This window comes from Phoxinus phoxinus (assembly GCF_949152265.1).
Source record: "Phoxinus phoxinus genome assembly, chromosome: 24".
In the NCBI taxonomy this organism is placed as follows: domain Eukaryota; kingdom Metazoa; phylum Chordata; class Actinopteri; order Cypriniformes; family Leuciscidae; genus Phoxinus; species Phoxinus phoxinus.
In genome coordinates, this window is record NC_136899.1 from 12,741,237 (window position 1) to 12,755,950 (window position 14,714).

The window sequence follows — 14,714 nt, forward strand, 5'->3', positions numbered from 1 at the left end:
AAATCATCTAAGTTCACAAACCATTGTTAATTTTAATTGAAAAGTAAGCATAGGCTACTGCATGTGTGATTTCTCATGGCAAAAAATATGCTCCTTTTATAATCACTAAAAAAGCTGTCACTCATTTAGGTTAATCGCCATTTCACAAAGTTGTGTTATAATCAATTAAGCTGTACACTGCACAATGAATCATTTATTTACATCATGTCTACACTTCGTTTGTTATAATTAAATTATTTGTGCGCGCGCAGAACTCGGCACTGAACAAAAACTCCTAAAAACTTCTAAAACATAAAAAAACATTGTATGTGAATGCGGTTTTACATGAATATTATGACACGGGTGAAGCCCAAAGCTTTGTTTACAAAATAAATAATATGTTAGCAATTAAATGTTACATCGCAGGCATGGAAACATTTGGATTCATGACGAAAGAGAGAGTTGTGCATGAGCCCATAAATTTAAGATTTGTCGGCTTTGTATTCTGGTGCATCACGTTTAGTTGTAAAGCGCGTTTCACACGTGCGGGTGATTTTAGTTTCGCTTTCTCTGGCAGCGTAAAATCAAACATAGCCTAAATGCCTTGCCCTTGTGGAAGATAAAATTCACTCTTCAGACCTTTTACAACAAGTAAAACATGATATTTAGGCTATATCACGCATCTTTGTGTGGAAATATAAAATAAATATAAAAATATTTATTTCAATGCTTTACAGGCTGTAGTGTGTTGTTTCTTTGACGGAATTGCTCAAATAAACACGCATGTCAGTTACGAAATGGATGTTTTTGAGCCTCGTTTAATTTATTAATTTATAATGTTTTTATTTCAAAACAACCCCCAACCCCGCCGGTAGTTGGTCCATTACAACCGCGGTGGTAAAAAACTGCCACCGTCACAGCCCTGTTTCACCAATACGCTATTATTAAAGAAAAAACTGATCTTAGACCAAAAGTTATGTGCAACTTTTCCCTCTAAAATCAGAATTCTTTTGGAATATATATTTAGCAAAATATTAAATGATCATATTAAATTATTTTTGATTAATCATATTTTAATCTTGCATTTTAGATTTTTGTAATGCAGGTTTTACCCACCTGTGCATTTTCCAGTAGAGAAGAGAGCTTGCTTCAAAAGGAATATGAGATAAGAGACAGTAACAACGGTCCAGCTGACCTTTCCTGACACCCACGCCTGTGATATTTCTTTTGAATGAAACATCACACCCTTTTTGAATCAGACAGTGAAAGGTCAAAACATAACTACGAGAATAACCATGTGGGCAAAGCAAACAGATGTACCGTACTTGATCTTGGATTTTTTTTTAAACCCTAAGGCAAACAAAAGAGCGCTCTTTCATTTAGGGATATATTATTCATTTAAATTAATGAATACTTTGGGGCTTTCCACAATCCTATCTGGTCAACTTGCTATCAAAGTAATGTGGTGTATCCTTCACTTACTTTTTAATCCACCTTTTCACTATATATGACAATCCACAGACTGGAAATCATTCATTTAAAATAGGTTTTAAACAATTAAAATGTATGAATGTCTGTTAAGAAACTGCTCCCAGACTTGAGTGAAGATCCAAATGCAGCATTTCGGACAGTCCAGAATCGTAATGAAAGCAGCAGCTTTTCAAAACACATGCGAACAGTCCAAATAACCAATAAGACAGGAGACACAGGCAACAATGGTAATCCAAGAGACATCAGAGAATCCAAAATAAACAAGATGCATGAAACCAGGAATAATGCTCTGAGATGCAGTGTAATACAATAGTCACAACCTGTGAACATGGTATAGGCTATATATACAGTCAAACCAAAAATGATTCAGACACCAGATATAAGTTTTTATGTTTTTTTACTAGTTATTGCAGGACACTATAGTTAATTTATGTAAGTGAGGATAGCAAAATAAAGTAAACTGTCACATATTATTCCCCAAAATTCTTCATACAGTGGACTACCAGTAAAATGTATACAAATTTGGGACCAAAAATTATTCAGACACTTTGACCTGACCATGTTTTGCTGAAGTGTTTTTTCTTTCATTGCTAATGCAAACTTTTTATACCACAGACTGAACTAAATTAAGCATTGCTTGGTAATTGGTTGACCTAAATTAGTACTATCTAATTCTGTACTTAAATTTAACAGCTGACAGCTATTCAACCTAATTCATTTGTCAGACAGTCTAACAGAAGGATGGCCAAAACCAGTGAAATATCAACTGATTTGATAACTCGGAGTTCTTGTCATATTTTATTACCATTTTCTAATCTATAGCAAATAAACTGTGATAATGTGAGAAATGTTGAAGGTGTCTGAATAAATTTTGGTTTGACTGTTGGCTGATACACAGCTGTAGACAATCAATGATGATGAAACAGGGCGGAGGATTATGGGGGATGTAGTCTTTGAAGGGAATGGCGATGCCCCCTGGTGGCTCTCAAGGGCACTCCAGCTGGGGATCGTGACAGCGTCAATGAGGGACACCACTTATTTACTTCAAAATTGATCTAAGAAGTGAGTACAAAACTGTTTTAAATTGTTTTACTTTTTCAAATAGTTTAATTGTTAAACTGTTTTAAATTATGTAATGAAGAGGAAGTGACATTGTTCAGAGGCGCACAACAAGTTGCAGAGTTCTATATCTAACACAGATGGATCTCTACCTGTCGCGATTATAAAACGCCTGATATTAGAGTCACAATTACTGAAGAATAAAATAAAGCATATTTTGTTACGCTTGTAAGAGTTCAGTTTGAGCAGATGTTTTATACCATCATCACTGTCCTCGTCAGAGCTCATTATATTATATGATCATTGAATGACATTGACAGGATGCCAGCAGTAATTTAGGTTTTAAATGTTTCAAAATCATACATAAATTGACCAAAATATGCACCTTTCTGAAACTCATTTTATAGAATGATTCATGTCTATTAACCCCCAACCATACACCCAAACTATCTTTTCCATCTTTATATTCCTTTTATATTCCTTATTCCTTTTTCTTCTATCTCCTGTATTTGTTATTCTCTCAGTGGGGTTGCAGATATAACCCATGTTGTTGGACACCCCAGGGGGACGTGGATGTTGCCTCCCAGGCCGAGTGTCCCCTCTGTGGGTGTCTGCGGTGCAGGAGGGGCCCTGTCAGATAGGTGGCTTGTTGGATGGAGATTAATTATAGGCTCACAGCAGGACTCATTAGCGCTAGCCCCGTCAGAATGGGGCCACAGCACCACAGGGGACAGTCTCTCTCTCTCTCTCTCTCTCTCTCTCCGAATCTCCGAATCATCCCTCCATCCCTGCTGCCCATTAGTTTTCAAGGTAAACAGGTTGAAAGCAATTTAATTTGGTCACATTATCCTGTCGAAGAACAGCAACACACCCTCCCATATTAGCGGCGCCAGAAACACAAGCCCTCAAGGTCTTCTGAGATTCAGAAATGCTATTGGATAAGTTCTGGAGACCACTGGTAGTGGTGAAGGAGGGGTTCCCCTGGTTGATTTACCCCGCAAGTGCACCTGGGAGGCGTCTGAATAAACATGCTTACATTTATCAGTCCGCCACATTAGTGGAACAAATTAGAGCTGAAATATGTCAGACAAATGCTATTGTGTTGGAGCCTCCGTTTCTTTCTGTGAGCCTAATTTGTATTCACAGCACAGTGCAGTGATGAGAGCGCCACTTTCACAACACAGAGAAGGCTGAGAGACCAGCCGTATCTTCAAGCACAAAAAAGTAATTTAGCGGATATAATTCTTTTTAATACCGGAGCTGAGATGCCTCATGCTAATTAGGTGGCAGTGAATCAGCAGTAACGGGCTAATTAAAGCTGTCACCAAAGTGTGTGTGTGTGTGTGTGTGTGTGTGTGTGTGTGTGTGTGTGTGTGTGTGTGTGTGTGTGTGTGTGTGTGTGTGTGTGTGTGTGTGTGTGTGTGTGTGTGTGTGTGTGTGTGTGTGTGTGTGTGTGTGTGTGTGTAAAAAATAGTAATAGTATAAGCACCTAACAGAATTACCTAATATTAAACTAATAAATAAAATTAAAATATAACATTTAAAATATTAATAGAAACTATATTATATAATACTTAAATGATGCTGAATCAAGCTACTTTCGACACTCTTAAGTTTAAATGTATAAATAAAAGTGGCTGTTTATGAATCTATAAATGTTTGTGAATACACATTAAACTAATGCTGGTTCGAACCCTAAACTTTTTCAACTCTACATGTACACATAGAAACAAATGTTTGAAATATAATACTAGTTAAATCCACCTATATTGATTAGGATTTTATAATTAGGATATAGTATATATAAAAAATTATAATAATATTATATGTATGAAAATAATATATTATTAATACACGTTAAAAAGGGTATTGAAATATAAAATAAATTACAAAGTATATATTTAAATAATTATTATAATAGTTTTAATATGATTTAATATCTATTTTATATAGTTTTTTAATATGTAGCACATCAGAAAACTGCCTCAATATAAGAAGTAACTGTTATTAAAATCAGTGAATTACTGTATGGTCAGTGATTATATTTTTAGCCAGTAGATGGCACCATAGCCCACTATAGTAAAAATGCTTTGGCATGTTTGTACTTGACCACCAGCAATACACATTTTTATACCATATTACCTGTCTTTCTTTTAGCTGGATCATTATCCTCCTGTCACCTACACCCTGCCTGAAGCCTCAGACACTCAGTTCACCCTGGTCAAGTCACTCTTCCTGGGGAAAGTCTTTGGTAAGTGCCCTCAGTTCCTTTGCAAACTTTCCCTCAGCCTTGGATTAACATGTAGCCTCAACATTTTTTATTTGACCTTATTAATAATACATAATATGTTTGTAAAACAAGAGCATAGTCTAGTTTCATAGTATCCATTGAATATTTGAGGGAAAAAGGGAATGTGCTATTGTGAGAGAAGTTGGTGCAGACAGGCAGAAGAAATTAGTATCAAAAATCTGTATTGCCTCAGAGAAGCCACTAGGTGGTGCTAATAGACAATTCTGTGAAAATATGATTTTGGTGCATGTACTGTATGGCAAATCTTTATATGCTTTGTTATGCTTGTTCACATAGATTTGCGTTATACTAGTGCAGAAAAGGCATTACATTTTTATCATAAAATGCTCAGTGTAATAAATGATTGCAGATACAAATTGCAACTGATTTTAGAGTATTAGTTTTAACAAGAAATTATTCTTATTCAAAATGTGTGGCAATTCACATAGGTAGGATGTGAAGGAAATTATATTCCTGATTTCCAGTGTACTCTAGGGATACAGAAAGTCAGGAATATAATTTTCATTCTGCCAGTCCACAGTGTCCTTGAATGCCCTCTAAACATGTCATTGGCTTTAAGTCAATCCCATAAAGGTGTTTTACCCAGAAGCATGTAGCAGACACGCACTTTCTTCAATGAATACCGATGAGGCCCCATCCAGACCCCATTATGCTCAATTCAGCTCTGCCTGCTGACACGCCAAAAAGAGTAAAGTGCCCTGCTGCTGTTACCAGGCAGTTCAGTCTGGCAATTACACCCGCAACACACCCAAAACCTTGTGGCGCCATCCACCTAGTTCGAAAAATTCATAATAATTATAAAACAATGGAAAAGAAAAAAACGTTTAATCTCCTGCCCGAATCTGGTGGGCTGTCCATCAGAAAACTTCAAATCTTCTTCCTGTCCACAGACCCATGATCTCCAGGTCCTGTCAGTCGTGTCTATCAGAGGATGCTGTCTTTCTGTTTATCAGTTCATGCTGAAATCATGAGCTGTCTGCCCACTGCCTGACAGTACCTGCCTCATCAATGATTTATGGCTGGAGACCCTTTCACATGAATAAGCCACACTTTCTGCACATTCTGCTTAAGGCAATGTATGTGGTTGACCTGCAAACTGTTTGACATGGAATATTTTACTTTGTATTCGGGAGGATCTGCTATGGTCCCGTCATGGCATTGACATTTAGCTGTGGTCTGGAGCTGCATTATCCTCCTACATAGTAGGTTGAAATTTGTGTCCTAAAGGCACCCAGATGATATGCTTTTACTGTTAGATTTTTGAAGCACCCAATGTGCAAGGGAAAGGAAGAGTTTGTTTTGACTTTTCAGTGGCCAAAGCGAATTTTTAATGTGATAAAAGTGTCTATGGTAGCAAAAATGCTGTATTATGATATCAGTAAACACCATACTAATGATGCATACTATAAAATGTACACTCACAGCTTAGGGAGCGCTTTTATGCACTCTTTCTAGGCAATAAGCCGTTCAGTATTTGAAGGAAACGTATGTTTTGCTGCATTAGGTCAGGGTAAGGCAATAGGCTATTTATTATTCGAAGTGGCTGCCATGCCAAATCATGCATACTTGCCTGTTCAACTTCTAGTGGTTTGTGAACATAACCACTTTAATAACAGAGCGTTTATGCAGGGATCTGTAGGTTGTTGATAGGCGACATGTAACTATTTCATGTCATTCTATTTAAATGTGTTTTTAAGGAGGAATCGCATCTAACCTCACCCTAGTGTTGGTTACACCTCCGCCTATACTGTTGAGTCCTGTAGTCTACATGCGATACTGTCAGATTCATTCAAATGTATTCAAATAAAGAAGATAGCACAATTATGGCAGCCTAATTTTTGGATCCTTCATCTTCTCATCCTTCATGTCGGGAAAACATATAACGCTTTAAAATGCTGCAAATTACATTCAACTTTCCTATCGAATTTCATATCAAACTCAGAGATGAATTTAGATCATATGAAACACTACGATTAAATGTTCAGTCTAAAGACAGCAAGTGGGTGTTTCTCGGCAATGAGTGGGTGGAGGATCTGGCAACCTCAGTCTGTCTTGCCTACATGCTCAGAATGAAGCTTGTTATACTAAACAAGAACTCTTGACATGGAGACCTGAAAAAAAAAAAAAGTTAGTCTGTGAACTTCATGAGCGCTGTGACAGGAATGGGCTGTTGACATTCTGCAGTTGTTCAGGTGGTTGTTTTCTCTGTATGCTGATGCAGGGTAAGACTGCAGGGATTCGTGAGTGTCGCAGAGGCGAGATATAAGATCCTCTCAGAGCCTGTACAGTATTCATGAATCAGGCTAAATGGACATTGAGCTGACTGTGCTATCTGTGTCTCTGGACTGTTTGGGCCCTACGTTAACGATCTGAAATGCAAGTATCAAACGCTAAACGCAAGTAACTTTGTGGGCGAATCTCGGGCCCTGTTACTATTATACCGGCGGGATAAATGACTCTTGCTCCCGACGCAAATCTAAAATGGGTTGGTCTGAAGTAGCTTCATTACTCATAGGTGTGGTTTGGGCGTAACATGCAAAATAAACCAATCAGAGCGTCATCTCACTTAGATGGACACCACAATGATCTCCCTCGTGTGATAATATGTTTTCCATGTAATTATGTATGGTTTGCAAAAATATGAACTGCTGCGTCTGTGTAGATGAGAGAAGCAAAGTGTATGTGCGTTGTGCACACGTTACATTATGGCCAAGCATGCGCCCTTAAAATAGCATCTGAATAATGCGCCACTGTCTTTAGACTGGGTTTTTCCTGGTCTGTGGCGGAATTGTTTTCTCAAACTACAAAATAGCACCAGGGAACGTTTGCGCTGGGACACGCCTCCACTTTTCACTGAACACCCACCCCACTTTAACTTTTTTGTAGTTAATGCCTTACATTGATCATATGTCACTAAGACATGTATAATGTTACAAAAGACATTGTTCTTTTGCACTTTCTATTCATTAAAGAATCATCAAAAAATGTAATACGGTTTCCACAAAAACATTAAGCAGCACAACTGTTTTAAACATTGATAATAAGAAATGTTTCTTGAGCACCAAATCTGAATATTAGAATGATTTCTGAAAGATGTGACAGTTTTGACTGTACAGGTATTTTTTAAAATAATGATATAAATGCGTTTAGGTCAGGCATTGTGTCAGAGGAAGTGTGCAGTATACAGTATATGCTGAACTTTTTTTTATTGTGATATGCAGTTGGCAAAGATATTGATGATACAGCAGTTTGAACTTTCGAGAAACCACTCGCAGTCTCCGTCTCTCTTGCTCTCCATCCCTCCTGTCTTCTAGAGTCAGCCTATTAGTCTGATCAATGCCGTTTTTCTTTACTAGGAGACTGATCTGATCAATACTGAGTCTTGCTATATCAAAGTCCTCTGTTAGAGGATGATTTTGAACAGAGAAACAACTTAAGTTTGGTTGCATGTTTATATGAAATATTTTTTATATTTTTAGTGAGTCTTACTCAAACATTATTTGTATTATTGATAAATGTTCTTTGTGCATAACTCCTAACACTCCACACACATGAATAATATATTAAAGGACAAGTTCGGTATTTTACACTTAAAGCCCTGTTTTCAGATCGTTTCTGTTGAAATAGAACGGTTAAGATTGAAATTTGGACACATGCTGCTGGCCTGAGCGTTTTCGGTTTCTGTGGTAGCAATTTGCCAAAAAAACATGGTTACTACATTTTTACAATAATAAAACCATGGTTAATTTGTGTAAGGGCATGCACTGCGACCGACACCCATCACATCATCGCCCACTCAACACACACTAAACTATGTGAATTTGCAGTAATTGCTGATAAGATAAAGCTAATTAAATGACCGTGTGCTTTATGGCCCCTGGAAACCACATTATACATTAGTATTCAGCATTTCATCACAGACGCCGCCTCCTGCCGAGCTGCGTGGCTGTAACAGTCTTCTTAATTCTGTACCGATAAAGCGGTGTGGTTCACCAGCCCCACCACGCTATCAGTCCTGGTGTAATCTCGCAGGCGGCTTTGTCCCGGATGGGTGGAGAGGCTTTTCATCTGAGGGTTCTGAGTGGGCAGCGGGACTGATGCGGCTGCTCTTTGTTCTCTCTGGGTGGTACTGCACCAGTGCTGCACTATAGCACTGAAATACACTGAAGTAGTGCTTCTCAAACAGGGCCTCAGCACAAAATATAGATGAAATTATTCAAAGTAAGACAAAACAAGGTTTAAAATAAGCTAAAACAGCTAAAAATGCAGATGTAAGCTGAAATAAATTTCTCATTTGTTTGAAAAGATAGCTCACCCAAAACTGAAAATGTTGTCATCATTTACTCACCCTCAATTTGTTCCTAACCTGTATGAGTTTCTTTCTTCTGTTGAACACAAAAGAAGATATTTAAAAGAATGTTGTTAACCAGACATGTGACAGCAGCCATTGACTTACATAGTAAAAAAAAATAAAAAATCCTGATGGTACTTCAACATTAGAAAGAAACTCATATGGGATTGGAACAACTTGATGGACAAATTGTGCTTTCTGGACCCGGAAAAGTCATAAAATGTAAAAACAAAAACAAAACACACAATCTTAAATCATTTAAATATTGAATATTATTAATGAAACATTATATATATATAAAGCCGCTGAAAAGGCAGCACGGTGGCTCTGGTTAAGGAGGGGGGACGCGTGGCGTAGAGCGCTACCTGGACACAAGTCGGGGCCTGATCACCCCCGGCTGGGTCGCCCGGGTGAGGGTGTCTGATGTAAGACCCCAAACACCCTATGACCCCGGGAGTATCACTGACGATGTGTCCAGGTTGCACCACAAGGTGTATTCAAGTACATATATATATATATATATATATATATATATATATATATATATATAAATAAATAAAAAATATATATATATGATGCATAAAAAATTAATATATATATACGTATATATTGTGTGTATATATGTGTGTGTATATATTTATACTATATAGCTCAAAGCTCTATAATAATTTATCGACTTTTCAAACTAGAAAGTTGGCAATAAAAAAAGTGTAAACCATGAAAAACATTAATATATTCTAATTATTAAATTTTTTATTTATAATCATTTTTATACAATTATTTTGTTATGTTTCCACCCTAAAATAAAAGTTTTAATGAGCAGCTTTGTCAGAATTATCTAAAATTGTCTTTGACAATGAGGGGCCTTGGAGTCAAAAAGATTGAGAACCACTGCTCTGAAGCATTGCTGTCTGAACGTTCCTCAGTTGTTTTAGATGCAGAAGTTCTCCAAAGTGATGTGAAATTTGAGATAAGATGGGGAACAGAATAGGCTTGACATGACATTAAGTGAGAAACATAATGGGGTTTGACTCGTTGTGTGAGGAAACATTCAGATTCCACTTTTTTTTGGCTTATATACTGTATATGAAATTCTTCTCTATTAAAGTCTCTTGGGGCCCTATTATATTGATATCATCAACAATTGTTTGAGACATGTCCTTATGCGTCAAAATATTAGACTCCTTTATATACAGACATGGCTTGCCAAAGTTAGATTCAAGTATGATTCAGAGGAAAAGAAAGACCATTTTTAGAGGGAATGTAGGACGCCTTTGAAGTATATTCTACAGTTTTGACAGGCTCCCATTGCAGGATAATGATGAAAAAATGGTTGAAGGAGGAAAGGAAAAACTCCACAGGGAGAAAACGACTCAAATATGATGCATTTCATCTGGCAGGTTTTGCATCTTATGCATCCCATCCGCTCTTAATGTCATTCACCCCACAAAGGAGATAAATTACTTGCTATTATTAGCTATTATAATATGATGAAAGACATCCTGTTGGTTAAAATCACTGAAGCTCAATGGTATCTGAGACAATCGCTTGGTGTTAAATGGGTTTGCAATGATTCAGCAGATTTGCGCTGGTTGTTTTCAAAGCGGGCATTGCAGGTGGGAGGTAGACTCCTCTTTCTCAAAAAAATCCTTTTGTCAGCCGTCACTGAAGGTTATGTGCTTTCATCCCTGGCTGTCTCCTCCAACAGAATGATCTGTCGTTTTTTTGTTGTTTTTTCCCGTGGCAGTTTTTCAGTGGCTTCTGTGCAAATCTGCAGGCACCTTAAAAAGATGCAAATGTTTCGGAAGATTTGAGCTGTATTTATTGTTTTAGAGCATTGTTGTGTCGATTATTTTTATCCTTGCAATTCCCAACAGCATTTACACACTGAATTTCTTTTGGCCTCTCCAGATGGAAATAGTTTTTCCTTGAGGAGGGCAAATGCACTTTCACAGATGCACTTTGTGATTTTAATCATGTCCGAATTGCAAAATGCAAATGACATTTTTAACTTAAGAATTCATGTGGCTGCCTTACCAAAAACAAAAGATTCACATTTCTGCTTTTAGAGTGTGAATTAGATTGTTAATCCTGCAGGAGTGAACAAATGATTCCCTCGAGTCTGTTTTGACGCAGTCATTAAGTACCAATTATGAAAAGCCCCCTCATACTCTGACGATTGAAGACGTGAGTAATGTACAGATTTATAGCAGGCTACACCCCCTCGAGGGACTGATTTACATTAGAAAAGCGCACAAAAGATTTAATTCAGATGACTGATAGTCTTTTAATGTTCCCTGAAGACTAAACACTTCCATGTGTTTACTATGTGTATCACACACAGCTGACCATATGAGTGTGTAGTATGCAGACAGTTATTACAACAGGCAGTAATTCAGACTTGTTTATCTGTTTAAAAAATGAAGTATGAATTTAGAATAGGACTCTTACACTGGAAATCTATCAGCCCAGTAGGACAAAAGGTTTAATATTAAAGTGCTCCTGTTATGCTATTTTAAAGGTTCCTAATTTGTTTGGTTTTTTTAAGTCTCCTGCAACAGATTTACATGGATCCAAGGTCAAAAAATACAATGCACATCTCCTGATCTCTCAAAGAATCTAAAAAACGTTTGTTCTAAGATTTACTCTCTCTAAAAGCCTCCTTCCCGTGAGCCTAATCTGCTCTGATTGGTCAGATGGCCCAGTCTATTGTGATTGGTCTACCCTTTATAGTGCGTGTCAACAAATGCCTATTACCATATCTGAATTTCAGCTCCGGAGGCTTCCTCTGCACTTGATAAACAGTGATACGAAAAGTAACAATGGCGTCGATTTTTCCGTATGAATTCCCGCGCGAATCCTCATCCTTTTTAAGTGCATGCAAAGTGGATCTCAGTGCTGAAAACAGCATCTCCTCAACATGCCGACAGCACGAACCAAACTCTTCCCGTCTCAGCTACAACTAGTTTTTTAACGCGGGTTATAGACGTTGTTCGCGGGCAGCCAATAAAGACCATAGGCTAGCATTATGCAAATGTGTTGCATTGTTACGCAAATGTGTAACAAGAAGTGAGACTGGAATTGCTGATTCGCTTCAGCAGTTCAGAATCGATTCTCTCTTTTAGGAGAACATAACCTTATTTATTGTTAAAAAAAATTCTTTAAATCTTTGCAGACATTTTACATTTACAAACAGCTAAATTACACAAAGGTAATTTTTGAAAAAGCGTAATAGGGGCACTTTAAAATAATTGAATTATTGCATATATATATATTATTTAAATATGAATAATATGTTATATTATTTAAGTGATTTAAAAATATATATATTTTAAAGTACATTTGACACACAGAGCCAACAGAGCAAGTGTTTTCTTCAATTAATTTTTCCCACACAAAAGTCTTATAGCAGAATAGTCGTTTGGACTAGAAAGCATAATGTCATCTCAGTGTAATGAAAACAAAATCATGTTACATTACACTGAACAGACTTGCATGACATCTTGATGTAGTCCGCCTGGTCTCCATCAAAGCCTTGTTGAACAGATGGATGATGTCATTGGCTGTGGACATTACTCGGCTCTGGGCGCAGTCATCGTCCAGCGTGGGTGGGTGCATCACAGTGGAGGTGGACTCCGGATCCAGACCATGGTGGAATCCAGTTTCCAGGTGTTGCTGAAGCAGGATATCAATGAGTGCGGAACAGGAGAGGGGCTGCAGTCTGTGATCACCCAGCCCCAGCTGCAGACGTACACACACACACACACAGGGTATCCGCATCGTGAAGAGAAACACATTGAGAGAGAAGAAGGCTGGCATTTTGGAAGAAGTGAGAAACACCTGATAGCAAACGCTGATCTAGCAGGTAATGTTTCTTTTTTTGCACTGCAGCATGAGGAGGTGGACTGTGTTAGTTTTCCAGGGTGAAGGATGCTGTACATGTGTTTGTGTGTTATGTGTGTTTATATCTTCCAGTGATCACGCACAGTAGTCTTTCATGTATTTCTGTACCTTATATTGTAATAGTGTATTATAGTATTGTTTGGTTAATGATTTGCTGGGCAGATTCTCTGGATTGCTGGAATGTGTGTGTGGTGCAGGTAGTGTAAGGTGGTGTTTGCCCTTTCCAAGGGTGGATGATGGAAGAACAAGTAGAAACACAGAGGGGTGAATTCACAAAATGTGTTTCATTTTTCTGCATAGAATTTCAGCACAAAAACCTGCATCTTATCCATGCAATCCAGTTAAAAATGAGCGCTGAAATAAAGCTCATGAACATATAATTTTATATTACATATATATTTTATATTAATTTGTTGTGTGTCTGCACAACTGTTTTCAACTGCTGCTCGAGCACATTTCCTTTCTATTTACATAAATGTTTTCACCTTGTAGACCTGATGAAATTAACCTTACATTAATTTTCCCTGCTAAAAGTGGCAGTTATGCATTTTTAAGAACGATGCTGTACAGTCCCAGTAAAGTATGCTGGATTGCAGTAGTCTTGCTGCATACTAGGGGGAATTGCTTTGTGCAAATTGCGTTTAGCACTAATTGTTGTGGGCATTTCTCCATTATTATTTGCTTTGCATTATTACTTTAGTGAATATAGCTGTGTTTCCTGAGGAACGTGCCTTTGCTGCGTGTATTTCAGAGGATGCTCTCTGATCCTGTTGTCACGTGATGGCCGACAGGTGTTGTTCTGTCTAAATCTGTTAGCACATGGTGCATCATGCAGCAAGATCTGAAGATTGGCCCTTCCCTTTTATCTCACCCATTCTTCACAGCAAGGCTATATAGAGCGAATAACATTTGTATGAGAGATAAAAAACAGGTAGAAAGAAATGTTCGGCCATCATATGTGTTGACAGTGTGTCATTATAATTCACATTATCACTTTTTCTTTGGGTCCAGTACCTCCCACCTCCCTCTCTCTCACATGCTACATCAGCTTCCATTTGTTACCATGGAAACCCCTTCATCCCACCCTTTCTCTCCATCTTCCAACCCATCCATCAAAAGACAGACTTCAATCCCTCGTTTGCACCCTCTTTCCCCCGCAATAATGGCCCCTACCAGGATAGCAGTGTTTACTTTAATGCCTCATAAATAATTCATCATGTTTCTCAGCAGCTCATAGACAAAAGAGCTGTTAAAATGATTTTAAGGCTATTCAAATAACAGTTTTACTTGCACTGCATTATTCTACATATCACTTCTCACCATGAAATGGTGTTTTAAAGTGATGTACTGTATTGTGTTGACTGCGATGAGGAATGTGGCTTGTGGAATACAGTATCAGTTGTTTCTGTTGAGCTTAACAATATAATCAAGTATGTATCAAGCCTATCTCGTGTCTGTTTTCTACACTGAACTGGGTTATAAAACAGGAACAAGGTGATGGCAACAGGTGTGGGTGCATTGCAGCATCTAGTTGGTGCTTATATATATTTTTTTCAAAAACTATGATATATGTATATATATATATATATATATATATATATATATATATATATTGTTGAA

General features: G+C 37.6%; 1 protein-coding gene across 2 annotated transcripts in view; it reads left to right on the forward strand.

Moving 5' to 3' along the window:
- cntnap2a (contactin associated protein 2a) overlaps nucleotides 1-14,714 on the forward strand; it is a 357,512-nt gene that overhangs the window by 333,067 nt on the left and 9,731 nt on the right. For both annotated transcript variants that reach the window (XM_079601641.1, XM_079601642.1), the window contains exon 21: nucleotides 4,687-4,780. In XM_079601641.1, coding sequence (XP_079457767.1) covers nucleotides 4,687-4,780 — 94 coding nt within the window. The remainder of the gene's footprint in view (nucleotides 1-4,686; nucleotides 4,781-14,714) is intronic.